At 44.7% G+C, this 19,389-nt stretch overlaps 1 protein-coding gene across 1 annotated transcript in view; it reads left to right on the forward strand.

Moving 5' to 3' along the window:
• Positions 1 to 3,663: 3,663 nt before the first annotated feature.
• MITF (melanocyte inducing transcription factor) overlaps positions 3,664 to 19,389 on the forward strand; it is a 229,850-nt gene continuing 214,124 nt past the window's right edge. Inside the window, exon 1 of the mRNA XM_052638090.1 lies at positions 3,664 to 3,876. Coding sequence (XP_052494050.1) covers positions 3,773 to 3,876 — 104 coding nt within the window. The 5' untranslated portion in view covers positions 3,664 to 3,772. The remainder of the gene's footprint in view (positions 3,877 to 19,389) is intronic.

Below are 19,389 nucleotides of genomic sequence, written 5' to 3' on the forward strand. Positions count from 1 at the left end.
AGTACAGGGGATACAGGTGGCTCATTACTGCCGTTTCCCCCATAACTAGCACATAATGTGGTTGGCTCCACAAATAGTTGTTGGGATAAATGAGTATAAAGTATAAATCACACACCAGTTATCTGCTGCCTAACATTTGCCACCTTGGGTGTGGCTTCTCATTGTGCTACAAGCCCCGACTCAGCTCCTGAACTTTGAGCCTCTTGAGGGCAGGAAGTCAGATACATTCTTGTAGTCTGGGTACCTAACAGAATACCATGTTCATAACCAGTGCATTTTACTTTGAACATTTTTAACAGTTACAGCAAAAAGAAAGAAAAAATTTGGTTCATATATCTGAAAAGTCCAAGGATATCTGACTTCAGATGTGGTTGGAATGGGGAGCTGAAACGATGTTACTGTTATTTTCTGTTTCTCAATTTTGCTTGTTTCTGCTTCTTTTTGTTGATCTTGTCTCATTTTCTCTCATTTTTTATCAGCTTCACTGCTGATCAAAAATGGCCATTATTCTGTGACCATAAGTAATAAGCTCTAGATTTCCTTACCTCCAGCACTATGCTTCCAAGAATCAGACAGTCTTCCCAAGATGCCCCAGAAGAAGAGTCTCAAGGAGGACTTCTAGTCACGGTAGGACACTGTGTCCATCCCTCCAGGAATCACCATGGCTAGGAAAATGGCCCCCCTGATGGGCCAGGAACAGTCTCATAGCTACTCCTACAGGGTGGCAGATGGCACTGTCATCAATAACCCAACCATAGGTGATGAAAAGAGTCATCTTCCTGGACCGAGTAGGATGAGATCAGAACAAAAAATGAAGGAGAAAAAAATAGCAGCTATCTGTGTGTACCTCAGGGCAAGCTTACTTAGTTGGAGCTAAGTTCAGGTGTCTTAGCTTTCCTGACAGTTTATTCCCTTTTGGATTAGATCCCTTAGGTCTAGCAGGTCACTGTGGGATATAATGACAAAATGGACTATTTCATTATAATTCAAAAAGACCCTTGATCCTTGGAAGAAAAGCTATGATCAACCTAGACAGCAAATTAAAAAGTAGAGACATTACTTTGCCAACAAAGGTCTGTCTAGTCAAAACTATGTTTTTCCAGTGGTCGTGTATGGATGTGAGAGTTAGACTGTAAAGAAAGCTGAGCCCCGAAGAACTGATGCTCTTGAACTGTGGTCTTGGAGAAGACTCTTAAGAGTCCCTTGGACTGCAAGGAGATCCAACCAATCTATCCTAAAGGAAATCAGTCCTGAATATTCATTGGAAGAACTGATGCTGAAGCTGAAACTCCAGTACTTTGGCCACCTGATGAGAAGAACTGACTCACTAGAAAAGACCCTGATGCTGGGAAAGATTGAAGGTGGGAGGAGAAGGGGGTGACAGAGGATGAGATGGTTGGATGGCATCACCGACTCAATGGACATAAGCTTGAGTAAGCTCCGGGAGCTGGTGATGGACAGGGAACTCTGGCGTGCTGCAGTCCATGGGGTTGCAGAGTCGGACATGACTGAGCAATTGAACTGAGCTGAACTGAACCTGAAGTCCTTGATAGCCTTTGAAGGTCAACGGACTAAAATTAGGCACAAGAATCTTGTTTTCATCCACATTTTCTGTGGAGCAGATCAGTGGCTTTCCTCATATTAAAAGGTTTCCAGTGAACCAAAAGATTAAGAAGATTCCAGTGTTTCTCAATACAGGTATGGATGATATTTAGATAAGAAAGTTTGTCATTGTGCAAGACATAAAGAGTCTCTAGCCCATACCCCTTAAATTCCTGTAACACCTCCATGTTATTATGATATTCATCCCCTTCTAGTAGCAGTAATGTTAGTTGCTCAGTCTTGTTCAATGCTTTGAGACCCCATGGGCTGTAGCTCGCTAGGCTCCTCTGTCCATGGGATTTTCCAGGAAAGAATACTGGAGTGGATTGCTGTTCCCTTCTCCAGAGGATCTTCTCAACCTGGGGATCAAACCCGGGTCTCCTGCATTGCAGGCAGATTCTTTATCATTTGAGCTACAGGGAAGTCCATATTCCAGTCACCTATAGTTGAGAAACAAGATGAGACCACAAGTATAGTCTCAGTGTTTCTTGCATGTTTTACGTTTCCTCTTCTTTCTGGCAGAGAATAACTTTTTTCTTTTTTTAACTTTAATGTCTAATTTCCAGTAGTATCTATCATGGAATCTGGGATCCTATTTCACAAGCACAAAATGCCTATTTTCCACAGGAGTGTTCAGGTTCTGTAATATTTTACTGGTATGGACCTAATGTGATGTTTCATCCAAGGCGAACTAGCAAACAGCCAACTCCTGGGAGGTACCAGTCATTAGTCTAGCCTCCTTAGAATTTTCTCGCAGGATGATCATTTATTACTTTTGAAAGGACAAACTCACAAATGAAGTGTTAGTCTAAGAAATATCTTCAAGATCTGGCAAATAAAACAATGACCATTGAGCAGCATTTTTATAGATTACAGATCATTCTGTTGCATTTGACCTCGAAACATCTTCAAAAAACAGATTTTGCAATCTCGTCTTTTATAGCTGAAGAAATTAAGGCTTCTAGGAATCAAGTGACAAGCTCACGATTACACAGCACTTTAGAGAAGTACTCGGGATTTCAGCCGTGGGTCTTAGAACTTTAAAAGCCACCCTCTAACTCTCTACTTCCTCCCTGATACCTCCAAACACTTTTAAAAGAAAGAAAAATACCCTCCTGGAACTAATCAGAGGGAAAGACTGGAAGTTCAAATGAGCCGTAACAGTGTCTGTTAATCTGTTACCTAACTGAGTGCCGGGAAGCTGTGGTGGGGGTGGGGGGAGTTGACACTTGTACATTTTATGTGCCCTACAGCTTCACTCCTGTAAAGTTAGGACGATTTCATTTGAAGTCCCAGCCAACTGAGAAATTAAAAGCAGACAGTGACGACGCTGTTTTGTAACTTTGTGCCTTTTAAAATTAACTGCACCTTTCAAGTGCCGCTTTGGATTAGAAGTGGCTAATTCGATAAAGGAGAGAGTCATTCAGCTGGATGAAAAGTATTGTAAAAGCCCTGACTGAGTTAGTTACAGGAAAGGGACGCACAAGAACAGTACTATTTTACTTAGAGAGTGAAGGAAAGTTCCTCCACGCAGTTCCAAATCGAGGACAGGTTGATTTGTCGCAGCAGCGCTGTAATGCATGTAGCCTAATATAAAGTCTGTTTAAGAGAGACTTGAAGGCTGAAACTTTCTAGTGCCAAAACCCTTTACTATATATATATATATTTTTAACAAGGACTTGGCGTGCCCTCGCGAATGTGTGAGCTTGGAGGAGTGATGGTAGGAGAACACAGCTGAGTCCATTCTTATTAATATTAAATGGTCAAGTCTGTACCCTTGAAGCTAGTGGAGAGAGAGAAGGGAGAGGAGCTGCTGACATTGACAATGAATCCAAACAGGAGTTGCACTAGCGGTGTCTACCACGTTGCCTCTGCCCTCGCGTAGCCTTCTGGGAATTGTAGTTTTGTGGCGAGCAGCTCCCCTGGCAAGTCGGGTATACTCGGCCCGGCTGTGACTACAGATCCCAGACGGCGCCGGGCAGCCGCCCCTCCCGTCCCGGTTCGAGTGTAAACTCCCGGCGCCGGGGCGGGCGGCCGCGCGCGGGCCAGCGGGCTGAGCTCTGCAAGGCTTGGGGGCGCACCGCTCGGGGGACCCAGGCCCCGCCACCTCCACTCCGAACCCGGGCTCGGTTCTCACTTTGGAGCAGTGCGAGGACGGGAAGCTGGAGCCATGCAGTCGGAATCGGGGATCGTGCCGGATTTCGAAGTCGGGGAGGAGTTTCACGAAGAGCCCAAAACCTATTACGAACTCAAAAGTCAACCTTTGAAGAGCAGGTGAGTGGTGACAGCTGGAGGGAGGCGCGGCCCGCACCTGGGGGACCCGTTGCCGCTCACTCTGAGGCGAGGAAAGCCTCTGGCTCGGACTCTGGGACAAGGACCCCGTGCCCTTGCCCCGGGGCAGAGGGCGAACTGACCCCCGCAGTTGGGGGCCGTGCCGGCCGGACGGGTGCACCAAGGAGGGTCTCCGCCCGAGCGCATTTTGGGGGTGCGGCGGACAGCCCCGGACAGCCCGCGAGGGCGAGGGGATCCCTCGGTTGGGGATACCAGCTGCGGAGAGCGGGTGGGGGCTGGGGAGTGCCCCGACGCGGAGGTGGGGGAGAAGGAGCGCCGGGCCGGGACGCGGTCAGTGTTAGTTTCGAGTGAACCTCTTTTCTGAAAATCCCAGCGTGCTGAGAACTTGGGGGAGGGAGAGCTTACGGTGGATCGACCGCGACGTTAGAGACAAGCAGTTAGCTCCTGTGTTGTTGGCGGCTTAGGAGTCGGGCCCCTCTGGGAAAACCGACCTCGGGCCGCCTCCAGGTGAGGTTTCCCGAGCCCCGCCCCTGACCTTCCCGGCCGCGGCACCTCTGTGCGGGAGGGGCGGGGTGCGAGGTGGGGGGGTGTGTCTCCTTGTCCAGGTGGAACTCCCGGGCTTTGGGGTCCCATTCAAATGCAGGCCTTCCCTGGAGGGGGGAAAAAAAAAACAACTTTGAGACGGAGATTTGGCGAGTGACCGCTGTTGGGCCGCGACATGTCTTTAATTCTCTGGGCACTTCTAAAACTGTTTGGGAGGAGAGTGAAGACACCTGCTGGTCTGGCGTCCCATCACCCCTAGTGCTCACTTCTTACGCTGCCTCCACTCCCACTTGTCCGTTGGAGCAGTTTGGTTGTCTTTCTTCCTCTCTGTCCTGTGGCCACTCAGGACATTTCCAGTGTTTACTAAGAGAGAGGTGGTCAGTTGAGGCGCTGAGAGTAGAGAGGGTTTAGTTCCATCCCTCAGTTGTGAGGTAGCATGAGGCTGGAACTAGAAGCTTCAGCAGTGCTTCTGCATCCGTTTCAAACCTTCCTGCCGGCCCCTCACTGTCGATAGTGTTTGGGTGAAGGGGCCTGGCTGGCAGAGGGGGAGAGGGTCCAGAAATCATGGTGAAGGAAGGACTGAATCCGGAGTGAAGGGATGTGATCATAGCTGCTGGGGCATGGGGGATTGGTACTTGTGCAGTTAGGTTCGTTTCCTTCAGGGCTGTGTCAGACTCTGAATCCACTTTGGAGAAGAAAATCTGCGGAGAGCACACCGACTGACGCGGTGGCTGAAGCAGCCTCTTGGCAGATGCTTCAGGGAGATTGGAAGGAAACCTCCTATGCAGTTAGTTGCCTAAAACCAGCCTTTAGTTAGTGGTTTCTCTTCATAATGGCTGTTTTGTGTGTGAGCCTAGATTGTGTGTGTTGGGGGTTGGGGGTGTGGAGTAATAGTGTGTAAAGGGTATTGTTGGTTATGCTCATTGGGGCTTTATCTGTATTCGGCTGAAGGGACCAGTGTTTTACCGAGCAGTCTCTGCTTTTGCTTCTATAAGCAAATGCTTACATGGCCAGAATGAGGGAGGGAGGGAGTGTGTGTGTGTGTGTGTGTGTGTGTGTGTGTGTGTGTGTGTGTGTAGTCCTGAAAGAAATGAATTAACCGGACTGTTTGGAACATTTTTGATGGTAGCTGATACATAACATTAAATAAATTTGAGAGAGTGAGGAAAATACCATCTGGAAAAACCCAAATGAATGCCATGAAACTCACGTTGGAGGATTTGGGGCCTGTTCTTTTTCAGAGTCGGCAAAAAAAAAAAAAAAAAAAGACTTGCAAGGGTTGAGCATCCTCAGGAGCTAGCTTGCACGTTTAAAGAAAATTTCGGGGACGTGGGAAGCACTGGTTTCACACGTTGAAGCTGGAAACAGGTGCAGGATGGAACCGGTGCACAGAGAAAGGCTAAATGAAAAAAGTTGTAAAACTTGTCTGTGGAGCAGACACATGCTCTTTGAAATAAACCAGTGAAATAAAATCTGTGAATAAATATATGGGGTTGGCAAAATTTCCCTATAGTACAGTTTTCCACAGTTTTCTGATGTATTGTCATCGACATCTGTTGTGTGACTTTGCAAGGGCTGCATGTTCAGGGCCTCCTCCTCGTGGCTTTTTGTCTTAAGTCTTTGCCTGGGCACCTCCCTTCTTGTAATCTTGGTTGGAAAAAGTTGAAATCAGAAGGGGAAGATGGCTGCAACTGCCTTGTCTATCAGATGTATTTTCTGGATTGTCTTTTGGAGTTGAAGATATCTCTAGAATCCTCCTGAAAAAGAAAACTGTTAATTGCTCAGTTGTGTCCAACTCTTTGCGACCCCATAGACTGTAGCCTGCCAGGCTCCTCTGTCCCTGGGGTTCTCCAGACAAGAATACTGGAGTGGATTGCCATTCCCTTCTCCAGGGGCTCTTCCCAACCCAGGGATCCAACATGGGTCTCCTGCATTACAGCCAGATTCTTTACCATCTGAGCCACCAGGGATGCCCCTAGAATCTGCCTACTTGTCACCAACTCCTCTGCTCCCACTTTGGTTCAGACTGCCACCTGGCCTCGCTGGCTAATTTTCTCTTACCTGTTCTCCTGCCTTTTTCCTTGCTGACTCTCAGTGGATTTTTCAACACAGGAGCCACAATGTCTATGTTAAAACTGGTTTTCAACCTGAATGGTGGCTTGCCCCACTCAGGGGTCATTCAGCAATGTCTGGAGACATTTTTGGTTGCTACAATGGATGAGAGTTACTACTGGCCTCTAGTAAGTAGAGAATGGAAATGCTGCTGAACATTCTCCAGTGCTCAGGACAGTCTCACAATGAAGAATTATCTGTACCCAGATTGTTACTGCTGAGATTGAGAAACCTCATGGTAAATGTATCACATCATGTTCTCCCTTCAGAACCCTCCCTGGTATCAGTAAAACTCGAGACCCTTAAAGTGGTCCAAGGCAGACCACTTTATGGGTGGGCTCCCTGTCAGCGCTGACTGTGGGTCTCTTGTTGCTGTTCCCCTGGCTCCCTCTGCTGCAGCCAGCCTCCTCACCATTCCCGGAACACTCCAGACCTCTCCACCTCTGGCCCTTTGTAAGCTGCACTTGCTGGTGCCAGCAAGTGCACTTTCTGCCTTTGTCCGGAGAGCAGTAGCGTTCATTCCCTCCCCAGCTGACTTCATGTCTTCCCTTAAATGTCATTCCTGCCTTGAGGACGCTCTGTGCTGTGGCTCTCCGTCTAAACTCTCAGTGTCCCTTGCCCTGCTCGGTTTTTCCCACAGTACTTACATTATGACCTAGTCTATCATTTTCTAATGGGTTCCAGTTATGCTATGTTTCTCTGTACTAAATTGCAGGGTCCAAGGGGATAGGGATTTCTGGGTCTTCCTGGTTTACTGTGATGCCCCCAGGACCTAGAACAGAGTTTCATCATCAGTGCTGTTGACACTTTGGACTGGATAGGTCTTTGGTGTGGGGGCTGTCCTGGGCGTTACAGGATGTTTAACAGCATCCCAGGCTTCTTCCTGCTCAAGGCCATAGCATCCCTCCTCAAGTTGTGACATCCAAAAATATGTCCAGATGCCACTAAATGTCCATGGGACACAGACTCACCCCTGTTGCAGAGGAACAGGCCTAGAACAATGCCTGGCACAATAGTGTTTTGTTGTTTGACTATGTGTTGTTTTCTCCCTTTGTATTTCATTCTGGATGGGCCATTTGATTCTGGTTTTTGCATTTAAGGCTGCCTTCCTTTTAAAATAGGTATCCTCCATGCTGTCTCCAAAGAGGAGTTTATATATTCTTCATCTGGACTAGGCTTAGATGTGCAAGTGTTTGATGAGGAAAGACAGTTTCATTCCTAACCCAGACCTTCTAGACTTTAGGAATGTGAAGCCAATGGATTTAGGTGATGGAACCCCACTTTGGTCACAATGACTGGAGAAGCTGTGTCATAGAGAGACACACACAAGAGAAAAGGGTCTCCTGAAGAAATGTTTGCAGTTTGGTTCCTCCCCAAAGGTTTTTGAAACCTTGGTGTATTCTCCTGGAAATGAGCCGCGAATGGTGGGTGGCAGAGGAAAGGTGCCAGATATGAGAGGATGAACCCAGATATCACACATTAACCCAGTCAGGTCAGGGTCAGATGTGGAACCATTGAACCATCAGGGAAGGGACTCTCTGTAGGGCTTTAGGTCCCCCCCATATTTTTTTAAAAAATATGTTAGCATCTTTCAGGTTCATAGTTCTTTTGTTTCGTTTCAGTTCAGTTCAGTCGCTCAGTCGTGTCCGACTCTCTGCGACCCCATGAATCGCAGCACGCCAGGCCTCCCTGTCCATCACCAACTCCCGGAGTTCACTCAAACTCAAGTCCATCGAGTCGGTGATGCCATCCAGCCATCTCATCCTCTGTCGTCCCCTTTTCCTCTGCCCCGAATCCCTCCCAGCATCAGAGTCTTTTCCAATGAGTCAACTCTTCGCATGAGGTGGCCAAAGTACTGGAGTTTCAGCTTTAGCATCATTCTTTCCAAAGAACACCCAGGGCTGATCTCCTTTAGAATGGACTGGTTGGATCTCCTTGCAGTCCAAGGGACTCTCAACTTGGTGCTAAATTCTGTGGCTTTGTAGCTGCTAATGCCCTTTTCCTAGACAGACTTCAGAATTTATTTAATCTAATTCCAGTTTCTCCTCTTCTCAAAGTTTTAATAATGGTTTAGATAATGGTTCTTTAACTTCCCACAAATTAGAAATGGGAATGAAAATGAGTATTAGGTTTATATTGGCAGGATGAGGTAGAGCAATGGTTCCCAGATGCTGATTCAGAGAGAGGTGTGTGAAATTGTTGCAGATTTGTATTCAGATGAGAAAGAAAAGATGGTTGTGTCCAACTCATGCTCACATGCATGAATTTCCATGTAAAGTCACCACCATTTCTTGGATTTAGTCTGAGATTTTTCCTGGGCTTCCCAGGTGGCACTAGTAGTAAAAAACCTGCCTGCCAAGGCAGGAGACATAAGAGGTTCAATCCCAGGGTCAGGAAGATCCCCTGGAGGAGGGCATGACAACCCACTCTGGTATTCTTTCCTGGAGAGGCTCATGGACAAAGGAGCCTGGGGGGCTACAGTTCATAGGGTCACAAAGAGTCGGATACGACTGAAGCGACCTTGCATGCACCCACATCTTCCTATTAAAAATACCCTTTCATTTATAAAATGAGATGAATGATTGTTCATTCTTGGCAAGACGGAACTGTCCATCTTGTATTGATTTCGGAAAGTTTTCTTGATTTTTCTTTCTGTCTAATCTGTAGAGAATTACTTTATATGGAGATTTAAGAGGATTGTTCTGTCATTTCTGTCTGTCCCTAACAAGCTGAGTGACCTTGGGGAGGCTGGATGACCTCTAACCTCAGTTTCTTCATCTGGCAACTGAGGGGCCTGCCTCCTAAGGGTCTTAAGGACATTAATTGTGACATTGACTATGGAAAAGTATTAGCATGATGCTGGGCACATATTTAGTGCTCAGTAAATGTTAGCAGATGTTCTTGTTACTTCTCTATTACTTAGCAGTGAGTCCTGACCTTCCAGAATGTGTTTGCATTTGGTTGACTCTGGCTTTCTTCTCTAAGGCCAGCGTTGTTATGCAATAAAATTATCCCAAGTTTAGTAAAATCTTTTTGCTTCCCCCCCAATGAGGTGCTGCAGATAAATCTTTTGTGTTTTATAATTTTGATGCAGTCCTTATTGTTTCTTTATGCTGGTTAAAAAAAAATAGAACATCTGTGGCATCATCACATACATCCAGATTCATATTCTACACATATATATTGAGTACCTGCAAATTCATACCGATGAATGCTATTAACATTTACTGAGGCCGCACTGTGTGCCAGCCCCCGTCCTAAGTGGTTTTACATGTGTTAACTTGCACAACCTGCTTGAGATGATAATAATAAATAAGAGCAATAATGTTGTGGTTATAATTTTAAAAACAAGTAACATGCAGTGCTTACTACATGCCAGGAATGATTCTGGGTATTTTACTTCTGTTAACTCAGTTAAGTCTCACTTCTACCTTGGGTGCTTGTATTTTTGCTGTTGACATTTTAAGAGAAGGAAACCAAGGCATCATGATTAGATGGACCTGGTTCTGGCTCTGGTCCTGTGTTCCAGTGCACTAGTCTGGGCTGCCCTGTGAAAGGCACGGGGCCTGCCTGTGCTGCGCCTTCTCCAAAACTCGCCTCTGTAGTGGGAGGGAAGGGAACACACAGATCCAGCCAAACATACACGACGGAGTGTGATAATCAGGGGCATGAGCCATGGGAACGTAATAGAGGAAGGGAAACCGGGATGGAGTTTTGTCAGTAAATAAGGGGATTCGATTTTGGCATTGAATGTCAAGCAATACTCAAAGCATAGTTCTTTATAACATTAAATAAAATGTTACATGCCTTAAGGCATGATCTTTTTTTTTATTTTTTTGATATGAACCGTTTTTAAAGTCTTTATTGAATTTGTTATAATACTGCTTCCATCTTAGCTCCCCGTTCAGGGATTAAACTCGTACCCTCTGCATTGGAAGCATGGAGTCTTAACCACTGCACCCCCAGATACATTCCTGCCTTTATACTTCTCACCAGAGTCCCAGCTCTTCCTCTTGCTCTGTGGTCACCTGGGGTGGCAGAGAATGGATGCACATAGACAGGTTCAGAAGTGGCCATGCTTAATTAATCACAGTGCCCGCGGCTTTGCCACTTAACTGATGTGTCTGTGTTCACAGCTGGACTCTTAGCCTCCTGGACTCTCAATTTCTTTACCTGTGAAGTGGAGTCTACAGAAGTGTCCTCTTAGGATTGGTGGAAATTTTAAAACTGAGATAACATGTGTAAATGTGCTTTGTAGCGTGCCTAGCACATGCTAGTAATATCAATTCCTTCTCTTCTATTTTACCATGATTGCAATTTTCCCCCTCTGCATCACAACACTAAGGCAAGTGCAGAATTATGTATCTGAAGCAAAATAGACAAGATTGAAGTACGTTAACCTGGCAGATGTTCAGATCTTATTATGCAGATTGCTTATGTGGTATGATTAGATGGAAAACTTGATTAAAGTGGGATTCTAAGTGTTGGTTTTGTGTGTTATTGGAGATTTCCTTTTCCTGAGTACTGCTATTTATAGAATTATTTAAGTGTGTGTATGTGTGTGTGTGTTTAATTCCCTTTGAGTTCTGCAGTGCCGTTTGCACAGGCTGATGTTTATATCTGCTCCAGTTGTGCAAGAAGTGGAAAATATCCTTTTTTTAGAACAGGTCACATGTGCTTACTGTCAGGAATAGGACCTCAGTGTAAAAAAATGTATCTTGGGACAAATCAAAGTTACTAAATTTCCCCTTCCAACTGCTTTGTTTCAGAACTGGCAGTATTAGGATAAATAATAGGAGAAAATTTTGGCTAAATTGTGTTTTTTTGGTCATTTTTCAAGGACGGTAAGCAAGAGTTTCATTTGTTTTTTGTGTGTGTTTTAAGTATAAAATGTACTTTGCTGTTAGGTCTGTCTCATCAAAGTAAATTATAAAAATATGTTTGACTCATCTGCAAATATGCATTATTTGGAGAAAACAGTCAGGAAGGCGGGTCAGAGATAGTCAGTGTAGTTGCCCCAAGCTTTTCATATTGTAAAGACAATGTAGCGTTTATAAGGAGGTTTTTGTGAGTCTGGTGGACAGTGTGTACTTGAGGGCAAGGAATTGCAGCAAGCCATGAAGGCTGCATCTTTCCTGAGCCAGCTGAGGGTGAGAGGACCAGCAGGCAGATCTGGGATCTCTGTTGAAACACCCACACCCTATTTCTGTTCCTGAGGACTGGGGACCAGGCCTCTTGTGTCTCTAGGTCTGGTCTTAAACATGGCTACCTTCCTTCTTTGCTGCATCTTCCTTCCTGTGGCCTTTCATGCATGCTGTGAAGGTTAAAGACACACACCTTTGGAGTGTTCGCACAGAGGTTGAACCAGGGCAGGCTGAGAGGAATGCAGTGCTTCAGGAAGTGGAGACAATGGTGAGAGAAAGACCCACTAGGAAGTAAATGATACCCCAAAGTCATGAGCCCCCGTTGTCCTCCCCAGGTCATTTCTCAAATGTCACTCAGTCGCTTTCAGCAAAGGCAGTATAACTTTGGGGTCAGAGGGACATGGATTTGTTTGTTTGTTTTTTTTTCTTTTCTGTACCTACCCCATTTTTCTCCTTCCTTACAACACTTATTTATTAAGTGCTTATCGTATGACAGCTCTTTGCTGGTGTAGGGAATCAAAAGTAGAATCAGATAAACTAGATGGTGCTGTCATCTTGGAGGTGGGGGATATAAACTGATAATGAAGCAAATAGATGAATAAGACAAGTTTTCATGCTAGGAAAACGAAATAGAATGTTATTGATAGAGAGTGCCTGGGAAAGAAGGTGCTTTATTGGATGGGTCTTTAGAAATGACCTCATAGAGGAAGTGATTTTTGAGGCACCAAATGTCTGGGTTAAAAGCGCAGATCTTGCCGCTGCCATTCGCTAGCTGTGTGACTTTGGACAAGCTCACCAACCTCTCTGAGTTCCCTCCTCTGTAAGATGGAGTGAGAACTACTTTGCAAGGCTGCTGTGAAGATGAAAGGTAATGCATGAAAAGAGTTACTAAATGAGCAGTGGAGAAAGACATGCAGGCATTAATCTTCACTGTAAATAAGTGTTTATAACTTAGTCTTAAATGTTTTTCTGATGTCCAGGGAGTCAGAGATTTATGCTTGTCTTTACAAATCTACCCCCGGACTAAACGTGGAGATGGGTCTTGGTATTTTTATTACCCTTCCTTTCTTCCAGGATTGTCTTACTTGAATGGTCCCCTTGCTCATTTCACTTTTGTTGCATTGAGATCATTCTGGTCTGGCCATACTTCCTTTATGTTTAGTTTAGGAACAGTTTTTGGCTGCATCTTTGGTGCAAAGGAGAGGGCCAAGTCACCTAGGATTAAAAAGTAAAGCCTGAGATCGATTTCAGCAAATACACATGCCCACCACAAAGAAATGACCCACGTAGAACTCCTGACTCCCAGGGCTGTTTTCAGCCTCTGGGTCATACGCTTCCTGTCTACACTGATGTGAAAATGTCAGTGTTCCTGCAGAAAGTAAAAGAAGAAGCCTCTCCTCCCACACACCACTTCTAGCTTCCATCAGAGTTGACATCCATAGGCAATGGCGTGTTTTAATTCACTCCTTTACGAAAGAAATCTTCAAAGCATTCAAATGTCAGTAACTGTGTTCTTTGATTCAAGTGTCCACGGGAAAAAGGTCTTGGGTTGTGTGGGAGCAAATATTTTAAATCCAAACGTGGTGAGTTGAAATTTTAGGGAAGGCACTGGTAAAATCGTGTCTTTCTATAAGAAAATTGTGGGCTATTGAGCAATTTCAGGAAGGCTTCTGTGGCCTGCGCCCTTGCCACCCCCACCCCCGAGTGGGAGAACTTGCTGACACATTGCCACACATTCCCCTACTTTCCCGCAAGGTCAAGAGCCGATGGGAAGGGTGGTCGTCCCCACTGATGAGACCGTGTGTAGCTTTTGTAGGATAGGTTTTCTTTCTGGGAAGCTTAACTTGCTTCCATGGGAAGAAGATTTGAGGCAGAGAAAAGTTATTGAGCCCCGTGGTTGAGGTTGTATGTCAGATCAGGATAAAATAGACAGGAATGCTGTACTTACTTTGGTACCTTTTCTGTGATATGTTCCTGAATATTAACTGGTCCTAAAAAAGCATGCTTTTCAAAACATATATTTTATTTTTATAACTGGAGATTGGAAACTTGATGAAGGGAAAAGCACACAGAAAACATAAGGATGATTTTCCTGTTTAACTTGGAACCTAGCACAATCTCTATAAAGTCTACCTGGGCACCTCAGTGAAATGTGGCCACCTTGTTCCTCTTGCCTGAACCTAAACAGTTGGAGGTGGTATTCACAGGCACTCCAATATTGTAACAATCCCTTCTCTGTCAAGAGGACTGAGTATACTTCTGTTTAATTTTTTTTTGCATTTGAAATCTTTTAGCAAAAAATGAAAAGGTATTATTTCAGGGTCAGTTTGCTCTGTGTAAACTGCAAATAACTTGAGAAATAACTCAAACTCAAATAACTCATAAGTCTCAAATAACTGTATAACTTGAGAAAATTGGCATCTCAGCCAATAGAACCCTTTGCAACAAATTTATAATAACTTGGGGGCAGAGAATGACTGTGAATAAGCATAATGACTGTGAATAAACATTAAAATAGTATTGGCCAGTTAGGATCATTTCCTTTTAAGGGAAAAGGATGATACCAACTATGCATTCTTGAAAAGTCTGTTCATCTTTCAAGGTAGAGTTTACAATAGCTTATGTAAAAAAGCCTCTAAAAATATAAACAGCTGGCTCGATTCCTGGTGACATTCCAAATAAAAGTTTGCCCATTTGCTCCAAAGAAGCATGGTTAGAGAGTAACCTGTGAGAGAAACTGGCCCCTGGCTTGTGGTGTATGGGACAATCGGTGGTAGACTTTCTGGAACCACGTCTTGCATCACCTTGGCATGGTCATTTATCCACTGGTGTTTAGGTAAATAAACACTAATCACATCTTATCTAGATGAAGGCTAGAGGTATAAATGCTAAATGACGGGGTCGTGAAATGCAACTCTGTCGTTATTGATAGCATGTGGATGCTTTATATCACTGTTGATTTAGAAGTGAATGAGAGAGAATTTGATGCCATTTGCTTGATCATAGTATCGCAGTTGCTAAAATGCATGCTTTAATGGCAAGGGGCTGAATGGCAAGAGCAATTAATTGGGATTTGTTTCTGGAGTCAGTGATACACATGTCACTCTGCTGGCCGAGGTATCCCTCTTTCTCACTCTTGGTTTCATACACCTGTCATCTTTCTAATCAGATTTCACTGGCAGCCAGCTCCCTTGTCCTCATGTGTTTCCCCTAATGGGCACCTTTATTTTGCCTGCCCATAGTCACTTTTCCAAATTCTTGTAACAGCCCCTTCCCACGTGCTTAGCCTGCATGCTTGAGTTTCATGGCTTTGGGGTGGAGAAATCGATACAGGCTCGCCTCTCTTCTGTATCACAGGGATCAGTTTCAGGGAGTTACATGTGAAAGTGAAAGTGAAGTCGCTCAGTTGTGTCTGACTCTTTGCGACCCCATGGACTGTAGCCTACCAGGCTTTTCAGTCCATGAGATTTTTCAGGCAAGAGTACTGGAGTGGGTTGCCATTGCTTTCTCCAGGGAATCTTCCTGACCCAGGGTTCGAAACCGGGTCTCCTGCATTGTAGGCAGACGCTTTACCCTCTGAGCCACCAGGGAAGCCTAACGTAATGAATCCCAGGATTTGCTTGGGTGCTCACAGAGAGTCTCCTTTTATTTCCATTGATCTTGAACTTGGGAAGGTTGTTGTGTTTTAGAATGAAGCCCTAGCTTGGAGGCAGGGAAAACTAAGTCCTTCTTTTGGGTTAATGTTGGTTGCTATAACGAAGTGGCAGATGATAATCATATAAGTAGTAGTTCCTGGTAGGCAGACAGCTTTCCTCCATGTGACAAATCAAGAACCCAGGCTCCTTCCATCTTCTGGTTCTGTCATTGCCTAGAACCCTGGCATCTTTTGTGTTTGGTGGTGGAAAGGAAGAGGAGAAGGCGTAAGTTAAGTCCCAAAGTGACAGGCATCACTTCTGCTCAGATTCTCTGGCAAGGTCCAGTTTCATATCTAGGTCTGGATGCTGGGGTGGGAACTGGGAAAGAGAGACCCCAGCTGAGCAGCAAAACCTCTAACTTAGAAAGGAGAACCCACTTTTGGTGGATAGCTAGCCATCATCACCATGGTCCTAGTAGGAAGGTTTTGGCTTCTGAATCGAGTTGTGCCTATCTTTGCTTAGGTTTATCCTTGGTCTTTTCTATTATTTTATTTTATATCTTCTTTTTCTGATTAAACGTGGTTAATTTAAATTTTCTGTCACTCCAATGGGGGCCACCCGCGCTGATCCATTGTCTGAGCCCCACCTCTCTGTATTGATTGCTTCCTATTTCCAGTTCACTGATTAAAATCACCACCCCATTTCCTAACAACAACAGTACATCCACCACTACCACCATCACCTTAGTGCAATCATTTTCAAAATATGGCCTCCAGACCAACAGTTTCAGTGTTCCTTAGTAACTTGTTCAAAATGCTTTTTTGCAGCCCCTACCCACGACCTTCTGAATCAGAAACTGTGGCTGGGGAGTCCCAGCAGTCTGTGTCTTTCAGTAAGAGTCCTGTGTCTCCACATAGGAAAAATACCGTGGATTGGAATATGTTTTGTTAAAAAAAAAAGGGTGTTGCTTGTTATGGTCAGGCTAGAGAGGGTCATTGATAATAATCACATACTGATTTTAAAAAAAGAAAAAAGGAAAATTCCCTCTAGAATGTTAGTGTTCAGATGTATATCAGTGAAACCTGGTAGGGTGCTGGGTTGTCCAGATGTGAGCTCTGAGTGACTTGGAGTTAACCTGGCTGTGCTTCCATAAGGAGCCCTCTCCCAGGTCTCAGAGGGCTGTAGTTTATCGGAGATTTGCAAAGTGTGAAACTTGAAGCACACTGCAGTCACTTGACTGAATGATTTGGTTGAGAAACAGTGATGGTGGTTTTGAGTGTGCCCGCATGACCAAATTGTTTTCCACAGAGCTTCTGCTGAATAAAATTTGAAATACGACTGTCAGCCTGTTTTCCTGTTGTAATGAATTCCAGACAGTTTGTAGAATGTGGGAGCTTCCAAAACAGAGGGGCGGGGTGACTGCGACCAGCCAGCCTCTGTTTAGTCGCATGTTAGGGTGTCCCGACATAACAGATTGTCCCCCTCATTCTGAATCTCACCAGGCCATCCTTCTCTCTAGAGGAGAGGGCATGGTAAGGCCAGTGTTATGTCAAACAAGCAGGGCCTATGGGGTAGATCTGGACTTCTTACTTACCAAGACATTCAACCTCTTCTTATTTTTAATCCACTTAAACCCAAGCATTCTGATTCTTTTGTTTTTTTTTTCTTTTGCTGCATGCTGACCTTCTCCAGACAAAAAGCCCTGATGCTTTTTTGGCAAAGAATCTCTTCTTATTGTAAACTGGTTAAGAGCTGTAAACAGTCAGAGAAGTCTAGAGTTCTGGGTTCAACCTTCAGAGTAAGAAGGATTTTTAACTTAAATTTCAGTTTGACCAGCTACTAGTTTTTTTTCCTCTTTGAACAAGTTATTCCTGTAGCCTCTGTTTCAACAGAGGACTAAGTGGGGTGAGTGGATAATAGTATGATCTAAGTTGTAGGATAATTGAGTGAATTACAAAGAAATACTTGACTTAATTCCCCAGCCCAAAGCCTGTGCTCAGTAACCAGGCTCTCACTGTGATTCCATATTTGTTCACAGCACCAGCAGGGTGCAATGCAATGAATTTTTGACTTGAAATGAATTTTTAGTTTGAGACACTGCACTAAGATAAAATGACTCAAAAGCAATGATCAGGAAAACAAGAGGGTTCACAGAACAGAAGGGGAGTGGGGCTAGATTATCTCTTGGTTAGATGATCCAGAACCATCATTCCAACCCAGGCCAACTCTAGCCAGATTCTTCTGTAGGGTTCTTCTGCCTTTTTTTGCTCTTCGGAGTCTTGTGTTGGCTTGACCCTGGGCTTCTGAATCTACTAACCCCATGATTCTCAAAAGTGAAAAATTAAAAATGTTAGTCTCTCAGTCATGTCCAACTCTTTGCGACCCCATGAACTTTAGCCCACCAGGCTCCTCTGTCCATGGGATTCTCTAGGCAAGAATATTGGAGTTGTAGCCATTTCTTGCTCCAGGGGATCTTCCTGACCCAGGGATTGAGCCCTGGGTCTCCTGCATTGCAGGCAGATTCTTTCCTGTCTGAGCCACCAGGGATTAGCATGAGGAACTTTGGGAGTAGATGCAGGTTGAACAGTGGTAAACTCCGGGATGCCTCACAGAGAGGTATTTAAAGACAGCACGTGCTATTTACGGATTAGGGATTACTTTTGTTGCCAGAACAATCTTTGCCTTTATCAACTTGTTTCCTTTCATCGTAATGATAGGCCAGCAAGGTGGAGGAATAAATAATGAGGTGCACCAACTTAGGTTTCACAACGCTGTGTAGGGCAGCAGCCGAACTCCACGGTTGTGTCCACACGGGCGTCTGCCATTCCTAACTGTCACGTTTCGACTTGGCCTGTAGTGAGTTCCTGCTTTAGCTTTTCACATTTCACAAGACAGCCTCGTTACACAGTTAGCTTTATCCAGTAAAAGCTGTAATACCTCATGTTCTCAAATTTCAATATCTTTGTATCTTTCACTCTTCTAGAATTTTTTCTGTCCTAGTAGCACCACATAGCTATTTTAGAGACTAAATATCCACACCAACATGATAGCTTGCTTTTCTTTTCTTTTTTCCAGCTTTATTGCAGTGTGATTGACAAATAAGAATTTTATAAATTTCAGGTGTATAACATGATGCTTTGGTCTGTGTATACATTGTGGAACAATCAACCATGGTCAAATGACACGGTTTGCTTGAGCCTCACAGAGTTTCTCCCCCAAACTTGTGGCTAAACCAACCACTGGGAAGCAGAAAGGGAGATTAGTTTGAAGAACTTCCATCTTTCTCTGGAGGAGAATCGCCATTATCTCGTCGACATAAGTGGATGCCTTCATCAGTTACAGCTTAGACTTGTTACCTGGGTAACGAGGGTCCCGGCTTCATTGGCTGGCTGGGAAGGTTTGGTGAGGCGGTGAGAGTGCTTACCTGTAGTAATGGCGCAGTGGATGCTGGCTGTACCTGCTGCTGTACCTGCATTACTGTTACTCTCTGCCTCCTGCTCCACCCAAGTGCTGCTACTGGTGTCATTGCCATTATAATTTAGGAGTTTACACAGGAAACAAAGAAGTGGTTCATCTGTACGGGTGCTGCTGACACTACCATCGTTTTGTCACCATTAAGCACATACAGTCAGTTTGCATGTGTTTGGGATTCTTGCAGTGAGTTTTCAAACCTAGACTTGCATTTGGTTGTCACCCAACAGTCTTTTCGACCCCTTACCCCAGCTGTTGTGTGTGTGCAGAGGAATGGGAATTAGTTTGATTCTCAATCAGTGGGAGACATTTCCTACCAGAAACCAGACATATATTCATACAAACACATATGGAATTCTCAAGGCAGCATTTTTCAGGGTATTTGCAGCCTTTTTGTGGTATTGTCTGGACTGTTTGAAATTTGGTTCTCTGCTCAACAGTCCCTTTCCTGAATTTTATAAAGAAACAGGGAAAATGACAGTTTCTCTCTTTCCATATAATTGAAATCCACCCCCCGCCCCCGCACCACATCCATATTCACACCCCCACAGAAGTGAAAGAGGTGGTGAGTTGGATACTTGAGGGTGAGA

Source organism: Budorcas taxicolor, chromosome 1 (assembly GCF_023091745.1).
Source record: "Budorcas taxicolor isolate Tak-1 chromosome 1, Takin1.1, whole genome shotgun sequence".
Taxonomy (NCBI): Eukaryota; Metazoa; Chordata; class Mammalia; order Artiodactyla; family Bovidae; genus Budorcas; species Budorcas taxicolor.